General features: G+C 28.8%; 1 protein-coding gene across 1 annotated transcript in view; it reads right to left on the bottom strand.

Annotated features, from left to right (window-relative positions):
• The window catches only part of LOC129916922 (synapsin), a 104,323-nt gene that overhangs the window by 50,893 nt on the left and 39,761 nt on the right, over positions 1-13,669 (bottom strand). Inside the window, exons 3-9 of the mRNA XM_055997134.1 lie at positions 10,685-10,938; positions 5,026-5,102; positions 4,613-4,974; positions 4,388-4,545; positions 4,258-4,329; positions 240-383; positions 56-160 (exon numbers count right to left, since the gene is read on the bottom strand). Coding sequence (XP_055853109.1) covers positions 56-160; positions 240-383; positions 4,258-4,329; positions 4,388-4,545; positions 4,613-4,974; positions 5,026-5,102; positions 10,685-10,729 — 963 coding nt within the window. The 5' untranslated portion in view covers positions 10,730-10,938. The remainder of the gene's footprint in view (positions 1-55; positions 161-239; positions 384-4,257; positions 4,330-4,387; positions 4,546-4,612; positions 4,975-5,025; positions 5,103-10,684; positions 10,939-13,669) is intronic.

Below are 13,669 nucleotides of genomic sequence, written 5' to 3' on the forward strand. Positions count from 1 at the left end.
AAATTTAATGACACATTTATAACAAAAAAAAAATATATAAATAATTGTGACTTACCAAATCTCGAGGATTGGGAAAGAATGTTTGTTCAATAAGTGGGAACATATCTTTTCCCAAACGTCTTTGCAATTGTAATAGATGAGCGAAAACCCATGGTTTATCCTTTTTGAAAAAAAAATTAAAAATATTTAAAAAATTAACATTTACATAAAAAAAAAAACAATATTTTGAAAAATCTTACTTGAAATTGATAGCACGAATGTAAAGAGTTGATACTAGGAACACCTCCATATTTTAATCCAAGTATAGTTGAACGATAGTCACTAGATCCATCACGCGGTGGTTGTCGAATTAGTACAAAATCAGGTCGAAATGAACGAGCAACCTTTTATGGTTGTTAGAAAAAAACAAAAAAAAAATTAAAAAAAAAATTAATTAAAATTACAATTTAAAAAATGTACATTTATTAAAAAAATAAAATTAATCTACACACCCACAGTATAGAATGTTGTGATTTATATAAAACAAAAAATTATAATAATTTAAACAAAAAAAAATAAAAACATTATTTGCTATTAGGTTTATAAGTTATTTTATACAATTTTTATCAAAAAAAAAAAAAAAAAAAATCAATTGTTTTTTTCTAAATGATTATGAAATATTTGGAGTTTTTTATTTCTATATTTGGTTAATAAATATTATATTTATATTTATAATTTACTTTTGTTTTATGTAATATTTGTTAAATAAACTACAATTTATTAAGAGTTTATAGCGATTGTTATTTTTATATACAATGTTCTCTTTGGGGATTGCACTACCTGGAGAATGTTATTAATAATTACAGTCGGAACAACGCTTACATGGGGGTTTTTGAGTATATTGTAAGCCCTACACTGCAATACAAGGAACTTACCAAAGCAACTGTTGGATCGTCCTTGTTTGTAGAAAAAGGAAACGATTTTAATATTTTTACTTGCTCAATAGGGCAAGTATTGGTTTCGTGTAAAAAAAAAAATTCGAGGTTTTAATCAAAACTAACATTACGATGATGGAGAAGCCCAAAAAAGTGGGTTTCGTCATGACGTCCGTCGGTCTGTGCGTCGGTGCGTCGGTGCGTCCGTGCGTCCATCTGTACAAGTAGCTACAGCCTAAACGAGTGGACGGATTTTCTTGAAATTTGGTATGGATGTTTTTTTCGTATTTTCCAAGGTTGGTTTTTTTTTGTTTTTTAATATCTCACTTAGAACGTATACCTCCCATACAAAATTTTCGAGTTATTGCAATTTTATCGAAAACGGCTCTAACGATTTCGATTAAATTTAGCACACGTAATGCTGTATATAGTTCTAACATAACTGCGTTTTTAGTTTTTCTCAAAAAATACGGATAGTGGAAATATGGTCTTTATATTTTTTAAATCGCGGATGTCGGCTCTTCCCGTACATTATTTTGGAGTTATTGCAATTTTCTCAAAAATGGCTCTAAGGATTTTGATAAAATTTTGCATACGTAATATTCAAAGTAATTGCAGTAAAACTGCGTTTTTAGTTTTTCTCAAAAAAGTCAAGTCAAATAAAAAAAAATTTTATTTAACTAACATTTGGCCTCCATGCCGGCTCTTCCCCTACATCAACCAAATTTCTTAAAAATGTATATAGAGGCAGCTCTAATAACCTACAAGTAAGCTAACATAAAAGTGCTTTGAACTGCAAGAGCAAGTACGTGCGGCCCCAGTCGTGCATTTTATTTTTTTCAAACAAGGGTTTTATTAAAATCATCATAGAGATTTATTTCTCATTTTAAATTTAGTATACTTGAATACTAAATATAGTATATTTGAATACTAAAAATAGTCGAAAAAATATTTGAAAACTTAATAACACTATGCAAACTAATAAAAAAATGAAATTCAGAAGTCCATTCCTTGTCTTCTCAAAATCGAATTCAATGAAAACCTTATAAAAAAAAATTCTAGTTTGAACTCATTTTATCAACTAAAAGTATTTTTTTAATAAATCATACTAGCCCAGTAAAATTAGTAATTTCGCGGGAAAATTTTTTTTTTCTTAGAATGTGTTCGGGTGTATGTCCTTAACATAAAAGGAATGAATTATAATAGTACTTTAAATTTGTCTACAAAATGAACCCTTAATCGTAATTGTAACTATCATATTGTACGTGCGGTATTTCAAAACTTTTTCAGGAAACGAAAGAAACGTCTCATTTATGTAGTTATTTATTCCTGCATTTTATTGGAAAAAACTGATTTTGAAAGGGAATTTCAGAATACAAGACGGGACACCATTGAAAAAACGAAATTTTAACCTCATAAGAAGTTTTTGTTGCTTAGTACATTTTCGCCGTCAAACTTCATTTTAATAAGTTTTTTTTTTTCATTTTTTTGACAAATTGAAGATCAAAATAAATGGGAAAAAAAAGTAAAAAAATTTTTAAAATCAAAAAATGGTTGCTTTTGATTTTAATTAATTTTTAGAGAACGTATGCCGTAGTTCGAACCCTGGCTTACAAGAGTTTTGCTGCCGAAACAAAAATATACTTTTCTGAAGGTTTTCGGTGAACTTGAATCCGAAGTCAAAAAAAAGTAATCGGCTCCCGTTTTTGAAATATTACCGTTGGAAAATGCAAAAAAAACGTTTTTTTTAGTTCTTCAGACCTTATTCTTTTATATAAGGGAAATTGTTTGAACATATTTAGTAACGGTTTCTATAAGAAGGGTTTTCCATCTTTCAATACCTTTTTAAATTTTTCCGATATCTACACAATTGACGGCACAATTCTAAAACCTATTTAATTTATGCGGCACCATGTTAATATTTGAAAAAAAAAATTAAATGTTTCTATTTGAAATAAACTCGAATTATAAATATGGAAATACAAACACAATAATATCAAATATTGTAGAAATGGAGTTTAATCAAATAGGAACACGATAAGATTATTTCGACTATGACTTAATAGATCTCTATTTAAATTAAACTCGAATCGACTTCATTCCAAATGTTTTCAAGTTTAAATTAAACATTAATTTATTTGTTTTTTTTCTCAGTGTAGTTTAATGCACGGTTAAAAATTATGTCGTAGTTCTTATAAAATTTAGTTTTTTAGTGTGTGATTGAAATACAAAAATTTATTTATTTGCACCATCGAATTTCATAATGAAAATCAAGTGGTCACGTTGAGTTCGATATCGTGATTTGAAGATATTGTCAAGAAAAAAAAAAAAAAAAGAAAAATAGAAATCTAATTAATATTTTGATAAACATTTGATTTTTGAAGAAATTTCTCAAGAAAATGGTTAAAAGCTCGCTAATAAGTCTATTCTATCTATGATTACAGGTAAAAAATCTCTTCCAGGGTACCATAGAGAAAAATCTCTACTTGATTAAGTACTATGAACTCCTAAAGCCTTTATTATAAACTCGATGGAGAACAGTGTTTGTGCCTATATGTGAAAACAGTGATCGCTTCAAAATTGACAAATTTAATAAAAACAATAAATCAAAAAGATTGAAAGGAAAAAATTAGCATACATAAATGCTCCTTAAAAGTATTTTACAAAATATGAAAAAGTAAATCCATTAGACATATTTATCTATCTGGTGCATATAAAGTAAACTTTAAACTTATAAGCACTCTTCCCTACAGCAACATTAGTTCCGTCAGAGTTAATGTTTAAAATATAATGGATCACACAAAAAACTAACTTTGAAAAAAAAAAATAGTTAAGAAGAACGTAGAAAATCGGATTATAATTGATTGATTACTACCTATCTGAAAAAGTAAAAAAAAAAAAAAATTGCACGAGATAGCAGCATAAAAACAGATGCTAACATGTCCATATTGTCCATGACTTCATAATTGCAATACTCAAGTTTATTACCTGAAGTCCTTAACATTGGAATTACCCTCGTTCATCATCATTCCATTTTTTACTGACCTACAATGTTCCAGTATGCCAACGAAACTGGAAACCTTTTTAAAAGTTCAGTAAATCATATACAAAAAAAAAATTGGTAATTTTCTACCAACCGAATATAAAGTTATTGTCAAAAAAAATTGTTTTTTTGTTATTGTCAACAACTAAAACAAAGTTGTTCATTTAAACTTTCTTGAAATACTTAAACCTTGTGATTTTTTATAAATTTAAGATATTTAAGTGAACTCAAAAATAAAAAAATTAAAAAACATGCAAAAACTGGTGCAAAAAATTTGAATTATTAAATAAATATCCTTACCCTAGTTCCTCCACGATATACCGCCATTGATACAACAGGTCCATTTTCAGCATTTGCAGTTATCGATATTTCCTTAAAATAATTTAAAATTAAGTTCAGTTTGAATTTTTAATAAAAGTCATGAACATACTCTAAATTCAGCTTGTTCAACTCGAATATCAAAATCACCATGCAAACGTTTTCCCCTAAAGTATTTCGACCAATCAGTGTTTTGATCATCCAACACAAGTAAAGTAAAATATTTATCTTTGTTGAATGTTGGCCTTGTGGCACTCTGAACAGCTGCTCCTGAATTTTTCAAAATAAAAAAAAATTGTTAAGGTTTTTAAGCTTACAAAGATCTATTAGTATTTACCAATAATTGAAGCCCCTTGATCACGAGCTGCCCCAGTTAAACTTTGAACCCTCTGTAAAAGGCTTTCTCTCGACTTAGCTGGACTTGTTGGAGCACTTACACCTCGTGGACCCGGACCCTTGCCAAAACTCAATGCCAATTCTGGTGCTGCGGTAGTAGGTTGTGGTGGTACTGGCCCACTTGGTCCAACTGGTGGTGGTCCAGATGGAGCCGGTGGTGGTGGCATATTGGGTGGCCCAGCATTTTGTGGCTTTGGCTGCTGTTGCAATGGCGGTGCTTGATCTTGCTGTGGCCTAGCGGCCGGTGGCAATTCATTTGGATCAACATCATCACACTCGGATGATAGATCACCCGAGCTGAATCTATTATGTGGATTGTGAATGCTTTGGTAGATATTGGTATATAGTACTTACCGTCGTTTCAGGAAATTAACATTGGAAGTAAAGCTGGTCTTGAACGACGAGAAATTCAGGGTGCCGGCTTTAGTTTCCTATAAAAAAACAAAAAAATCAAAAAAAAAACGTTTTTATTAGAAATTGAAGATACATAAGTTGTATAAGATTTAAAAGTTTGATGCTCTTATTTTTAAATTGGTTATTTTTTTATTACATTCGGAAGTTTTCTTCCTGCTCTGAAAAATAGTTAACATCGATAAGGATATTCCTATTAATTTTGTTTGAAAATATATTTATTTACAATTTAATTTCCTTTATTTTTTTTTTTTTCTGGAAAAAAAAATCCTTGCCAACTTGAATAAATATAAAGTTTTTTCAATTTTTCAATGAAGACACAACAAAAAAAAAAAAAGTAATCACGTCATGTTTTTATTTTCTTTTGAGGAAAAATAAAATTACAAAAAAACCCCCACGGTTCTGAAGAATTTTTATTTATTTCTTTTCGAAAGAATTCTTCAATAATGAAGAAGGAAGAAAAAAAAACAAATTAAATGTAACCACCCTCGCTCACATGAATGTTCAATATCAGCTGTATTTTCATGACATCATTTATATATCTTGACATAGAGATATACTCGTATACATTGCCCTAACCTTTAGAAAAAGGAAAATATAACCTTTCAAATAATAAAAATATGATATGGAATTCCACATGAGGAGTAAGTTTGTCATTATACTTTCCGGTAATTTTTTTTTTTTCTTTTTTTGTAAAAAAAAAAACACAAACAAAATCTAAGCTAACAAGGTTAAATACATACATAAGAAGAAGAGATTTATTATAATTTCGTCAACGCTAATTTTAAAGAAATATTATGTTCATAAACCCACTATGGGGTAAGCCTTGATTTTGGGAAGGAGCCTACGACGAATACTACGACTACGACGATGATGACGGAACTCCTTCCCGCAATAAGGACCACCTGCTACGGTGGAAAGGTCAAAAGTGGAGTAGGCAATCACTACTGATTACCTCGCAACGAAGGAGTGCTCCCCACACCAAGGCACTTCTAACAAATCACACGGTGACGAAAAATTTCATTTATGTATCAATGTTAGCGTGAGTAGTTTGAGTGAATAACTAATACGGGCTGCTTCAAAATAATTTATATCGAAGCCTATATGAAGCGAAAAAGTAAAATTCACATTTTTGGATTCATTAAGTTATGTATGAATAATATGTAGGTATGAAGTTTTTCTTTTTTTAGGCACGATCTTGAACAACTTTGTGTCGAATTTTTTAGAATCCTTTATGAAATGAGTAAATGAAAATCTTTTTGCAGTTGGATCTACAATAGATCTTCTATCCCTGAAAATTAAAATTTATGAAAGTTTAGATGAAACCCACAATATGCACTCATTGTACACAGAGAAAAATAGACCACATAAAAAAAAAACAAAAACAATAAGATTTCTCTATGGTGTTCATCCAAGAAGGAAACCATATTAAGAGGGGAAATCCCTCTGGAATTTTTTATTTTTGCTAAATTTTTTAATTTTGCGTGATAAATTCATTTATCAACCGAAAAAACTATTTTCATTGGTTTTAGCCTTAAATGAAGCCTCAAAAGTGCCTAGATAGTCCCGAAACCTACGCTCTTCCGAGCCTACCACAGTACGAAAACGAAAACCTAAAACGCATTTTTCTCATAACGCGTTTTTTCCGCGCCATGCAACGTAACTCAAAAACTAATTAATGAAGCTATCAACTTAAAATAAAATGCAAATTACTCGTTAACTTATTGGCCATTGCTTGAACCTAAAATTATAATATAATTTTTACAATAAATATTTTTTTTTTTACAATTTTTGTATAAAAAAATATTGTGTTTTTTCGTTTTTTTTTTTGTCTCTAATTTTTATTTTACACTTTTTTTTACTAAATTTAGGTTCATGCAATGCCTATAAATATATTTTTCTTTTTCGATTATAAATAATTTTCTGGACTTGGGTATTGCACGGCGCAAACTGTAGACGCCAACTTTAAAGAGCTGTAGAGCCGCCATTTTGTTTTTATTTTACTCCAAAAAAAATTGTTTCAATACTTCATAATGTCAATAATATCATATACTTTTCCAAATTTCTATAAATGAGGGATTTCTCCCCTTAAAATAATTGGGTTTTCTTTATTGTTTTAAAATCTGCACTTGTAGAGTTTTGAAAAGAAAAGAAAAACACGACCAGGCCGGGAATCGAACTGAAGACTTCAAATCATTAGTCGCACACCTTACCACCTGAACCGACCTGCTATGAAAATATTGATAGCGATTTTTGTTCTAGTACCAAGTTGCAAAAAAATGAATTTTTCACTCAAATTTCAATAAGATTTTCTCTATAACAATTATAAGAAATCCTTATAGATAAACCTTATTAATCGTTGCTTTTAATAAGATTTTCTTATAAAACATATGGGCATTAAAACAATAAGGTAATCTGTTAGTTTATTCACTGAGGGAAAAGCCACCATAAAACTACGTAAAATCAATGAAAACCACATTGATTTAACTATTATTCGGAATGATTTTGCGTTGAAGATGAACATTTTAAAATCAACGTGGAAAAAACTTTAATTTTTGATGGTTTCGTATCTTAAAGTCACATAAATCAAAGTAGTTCATCTTTGAAACAACGATGTTTCAACTTCAATTTATTTTTTCCCTTAGTGTAGGTGGTCATATTTTTCTCTGTGTACTCTTGAAATCCCACTTTTCCATTGCATTTTTTGGATAGAAAGCAAAAAGTAAGCTAGCCTGAACCAAATAATTTTGTATCGGAGAATGATGATCAGGTTTTAGGGCCAACAATAGAGGAGCGTTTGGTATCGTTTGGAGTTATTGGTATCGAAGTGAACAGTTTTAATTTAAAAAAATATTTAAAATCGATTGTTTTTTCAAAACTCAACAAAATTATTCTAGGTTTTTGCAAAACTCAACAAAATGGCTATGCTCTTTTTTAGGAAAAAAGAAAAATGTTCAAAAATATATCCCACTATTTTCCAATAAAGAAGTTTCATTTCTCCTGGAGAATATTGCAACGTTCTTCAAAATCATGGAATCGTAAGAAAAATCGGAAAAGACTGGACCGTGTGCGACTACAAGCAGGATTAAAAAAAAACTTATAAAGTCAAAGTTTTCTTTAAAATAAGTTATCAGCGAGAGTGATATACTACGAAAGACGGGAAATAAAGTAGCATTATCTGTCAGTGACACCTTCAGCGGATCTCCTGTAACGGTTGCACCTCTAAAAAGCCAGTTTTACAGCGTGTCCAAAAACTACCAATATAAAAAAGTTGCCACAGAAAACAAAGTTTCGGAAAAAAAGATGGCTGACGTACAGAAGCTAATGAAATTTTTTACTATTCCGGATGATGCCAAGGACTTTTATGAAACTGATTTTTATTAAAAGCGGTGTTTTCGTGTTCAAAATACGGACGAATCTTTCCAAATATTGAAATAGCAATTAAGCCTGTCGATTAGCTATTCAAGAAAGAACAACTCCTCATTTCTACTTTTTGAAAATTCGGCTTTGCATTCAAATGGGAAAGAAAAAACCTTCTCCTGAAAAATTTGAAAAAAGCACTTGTTGAGTTTTGAAAAAAAAACGCTCCCGTGTTCCATAGTCAATTGAAAAATTTCAATATTCATGCATTTCTTGGAAACGTTGACGATACATGCCGACTAGCATATTTGTTGTTGCTTTAATGTCACTATGAATTTGTTACCTCTCCTGCAAGAAATCCGTATTGGCTGACAATGAAATTAAAAAAAAAAAAAACATGATTATTTTTTAAACCGAATACCTTAAGAATAGGCAATGAGATTGATTCTAAACATATTATCTTCTACAATTTTGATTTAGAATTTATATGCAAAAATGTTTAAAAAATACAAGAAAATATCAAAATTATTGAAAAGTTATTTTCAATTTTTTTTTTTGCGGTAGTTTTGAAATTATCTGCATAGTGAATTTTTGAAAAGAGTTTGCGATTTTTTTTTAAATATTTTTATATTTTTTTTATTATTTTAAGATAGTGTTAATAAATTGAATCATTTATTTTCAAAACATGATAAGTCCATTTGGTCAACAAAAAAGTTTCTGACAACATATTTTTTTTTTATTTAACATAAAACATTAACATTAAGAAGTTTTCCTTATAGTGACACGTACAGTTGAGATTCCCTTTTTTTTGTGGTTCACTGGGGTGTATGAGTACTTTTGTTCATTAAAAAAACCTTAACAATACATTCTATTCCTTGGGTGGAATCGACTTAGGTGAAATTCGATAGTGGTAATAAAAAACGACAATTTAAAAGTGTTGATTGTAATGATTACCCAACGAATATAGGGTTAGAAGACTCCACCCCCGGATTTAATTTTCAAAACGTTCCAATTTTATTAATATGTTGTTGGAAATTTTCAACATTACCTATTCATTGGATTCGACACTTTGAAGAAAAGATGATGATGATGATGATGATGATCTAACGATAAAATATGTGGCAGCACATTTTTAAGCATAAAATAAATCGATCACAACCAGAGTCGATAAAGTGATAGAATTTGCCACGAAAATTTCAATTTACATTTAAAATCAAGAATTAAAATAGTTTAAGTTCATTTTGACTGTTATTTTTTTACAGGAAGAAGATTTTTTTCCGATCAAATAGAATTCTTTAGATTGAGTGATTTAGATCCCATAAATGGTCAAAAATTTGAATTACAGAAATTTCATCAGTGATACACACCTTACATGAAGTCGAGAAAGTTTAATAGTTCTCTAATATTTTTATTGGTGGTCTACTGAATTATAACTGAATTATAACAGGCCAAAAAGTCTGTTAGTTTTTTTTTTAAGTTTCAAAACCAAATATAATAACCAGATAAAATTTAAAAAAGATTTATAAGACTTATTTTAAGTACATATTTTGAAATTTGTTACACCTACATAGGTTAGGTTAAGATATTATTAACAATGGTGCTCACCTGGCAACCAACGAATTTTTAACTCTTTGAACTCAAGAACTTGTTGCTCCTTTCATATCATTTTGAAGAATTATTTCATACATTTTTTGATTATTTATTTCATTCTTATTATTTTGCAAAAAAGTATGTTGTAAATACGGATTGGGGTATTACCTATATATTTAATTTGTGTTTTGTTTTTTATTGGTGTAGGTGTTTTTTTCACCGCTCGTCCTTTGAGGAATTCAAAACTTTTATATAGGTATTCTTAGAATTCTAAACTTCAAACGTTGGTAGGTTAGAGAAAATACCTTGATTTTGTTTTGTGGTTAGATTCAGATGGTAGCAACCCTTATTTTTAATACACATATCAAACTCTAATTTAATTCCTAAAATTATCAAGGTTGAAGTTTTAATATGGCATATATATGATATTCATTCAATGATTTACCTTTTTCAATTTAACCTCAATTAATAACTAAGGATATAATATTATGATCTGATGATAACCTTTTTTCATACAAATTTTTATAAATTATATAATTTTATTATTGTCCTTAAAAGTCTTCAAGATGCCTCTACAATTAAATTACCAAAAACAAAATCAATTTAAATCTCAGCAAAAAACATTAAAGAGTATTTATTAAATCGAACTTACATCATCAGTATCCGACGGATCCGTATCCGATTCTGAATCATCCATTTTTACTTGTTTTTATATCTTTTTCTTTGTGTGGTTGTGATTTCAATAAATAGATGTTTTCTTTTTTTGGGGTTAAAGTAGCGTGTTTACTGTGTTACTCTGTTACAACAACAAATAAACCATCCATATTGCGGGGGTAGTAGTGAAATTAACACGTAACATTTATCAAATTACAAACAACTCACTGATCCATTTGCTTGGTATTCTTCCTAACACAGTATAAAAGCAAACACACATTTGTCATTTATTGGTAACACACTTTTATTATTTATTACACCAAAGCATAGATATACATAAATAAATAAGAGCCCATATACAACATGTAACTTTTATGGATTTTGTCTATATTTTTGTTATACATAAAATCTATGTAAGTATGAGTGAAGCTATAGAACTTTGGCTTCTACTGGGAAATTAACAACACAACATTACAAATGTTTTGATTATAATGGTTATTGTGGTCTAATAAAGCTTTTAGCCACAGAACTCAAATAGGAACTTCATTAATATTTTTGCGGATTAAAATAAATATGGTTTTTTTTAACGGAAATGTTTTCTGATTAACTTTGTAATGAGTTATATCATTTTATAGATACGGATGGATGGCAAATAATATGATTTATGTATTTCTCTTCTTATACAATAATTTTAATAATATAGCTTCTATACAACTGTTGCTTATGCCGGATGGATGAGTACTTTTAAACAAAGATTAAAAAACTTTATAATATCGGAAAATTCAATAATTTTTAAATAACTTCTAGGTTCTTTGCACTTTGCACACGAGTGAACTGATTAACGACCATTGTTTAGAGGGAGTTGTATCCCGGAGAAGAGACTGTTGGATGTAAAAGGATTTTTTTTTTTAATTTATTCTTTAAACAAACTTGTATTCTTACAATTACAGTAATGGCAAAATACTTGGAGAACTCTTAACTTCTTTTTAGATTAAGTCTATCTGAAGAAGAAAAAGAAACCACTCTGCCTATTAACCAACAATTCTATTCAGATAAACTGGACTAAATATAATGCCCTCATGAAATTCAATAGAAATGCTGGAGCTGAGAATTAAGCTGTTGTAAGCTGTTTAATATAGGCAATCCTTTAAGCCACTACTTTTGTTCAAATAAAATTATCTTAAGTTGAAAATCGAAAAGGATTGATAGAGTTAATTAATACTCTTCAATTTTCAAACTATAAGATTTCTAAGGAAAACATTTAGTTATTGCGTTTTATTTATTTATTTCTAATCGATCCTAAACAACCATTTTATAATTAGGTACTTCTTGACCGTTGTTTTCAAAACATCTATTTAAAAGATGACATTCAAAAAATCGAAAATAAAAAAAAAAACAGATTTTTTAAGGAATTATGAAAAATTAAAAAAAATCTAATCAATTCTTCATGAACTGATAAGGCACTTTTTCTCTTTTCCATAGGAGATATCAAAATTTTTACTCCAATTTGAATTGTTACACCCAAATAAAACAAATAGAAACAACAATAGAAAATCTTGTGACGGATCAATTTTTAACATTCATGAACAAGTATTTTATGACCAATGATCAACTCACTGTTTCCTGAGGGTTTCCGTGGCAGCGAATCAACGTAGGTATTCCTGCAGCTCATCCTAAACGATCCAAAACAGTGGTTATCAAAACGTTCCTTATAAAAGGTCATCGCTACCAATATTGTTAATTTTGTAAAAGGATCATGGTGTGTGTACCCTTATTAGATAAAGTTAACTTAAGATCTAAAGATAATAGATCGTTTGAAGTGACGTACGCGGTACGCTCCTTAGTTCAGATGACCAATTTCATAGTAAATTCAAATTTTGTAAAATTTCTGTTTCAACGCTTTTCTTTTTCCAATATACTTCTACTTGTTTTTTTTTTTTAATTTTAATAATTTAGAACATAGATTTCTAAAAATGTGCATACAAAATTTTCTAAAAAAGCGCATACAAAATTTTCCAAAATTTTTCAAAAAAAAAAAAACTTGGAGTGCCATCCTAGCTTTTAGAAAATTACTCCATTTATAAAAAAAAAATTAAAAAATCACTAATCCATTTTAAAAAAAAAAATAATTTCTCAAATTAAATTGATATTTTTGAAAAATCTCTTTTTCTTAGGTAATCCATTTAATCTTAGCAGATCCACATTAATTTTAACTACCACACAAAATCCTTTTCAAAATTAAAGCGCTCAGAACTAAAACGGCCTAGCCCACATTTTCAAAAAACATCAAACTGAGTACACAGATCGAACCGCAATAAAACAATTTATAATATAAAAATACATTCCCATTAAATTATATTAAATAGAGTTAAAATTAGAGCCAAAAACTTTTGTCACTCTAGTGGACGCCATTTTGGCTTCGGCGACAAAATTGCCTGAATCATTTATAACAAATGTGGTTTCGGAATAAAAAAATATCAGACCTTAGCCCAAAAGTATAGCCAACACTCCTAACTAAAAAAAAATTACAAACTAAGAATTAAATAATATTTTTTTATAACTTTTACAAGCCATCAAAAAAGAAACCCTGAAAATATAATTTTCTTTGAACTCGTTTTTCTCAAAACGAAATTTTTGGGGTTAGGCCGTTTTGGCGCTGAGCGCCTCATTAAGCAAAGCTAAAAATTATTCAAGAATTTCAGCTGAGTTTTTATTTTTCACAATTTTTGTCAAAAGTAAATACCTAAACCTTTTTCGATAAATTTTCTGATTGAAAAATTGACTATTTTTTAAATTAAATTCGTCGAAAATACAAAAAAAAAAATATTTTTCTGAAAAAAAAAATTAAAATAATGTAAATAAGTTTTAATCAAGTTCTGTAAAAATCCAACTATTTTTGTAACAGATAAAAATTAAACCCAAAAAATTGTATTTTTGCACTTTTCTCATTATAATTTTTGAGGTTATACAAAAAAATGATTGT

Source organism: Episyrphus balteatus, chromosome 3 (assembly GCF_945859705.1).
Source record: "Episyrphus balteatus chromosome 3, idEpiBalt1.1, whole genome shotgun sequence".
NCBI classification, from domain to species: domain Eukaryota; kingdom Metazoa; phylum Arthropoda; class Insecta; order Diptera; family Syrphidae; genus Episyrphus; species Episyrphus balteatus.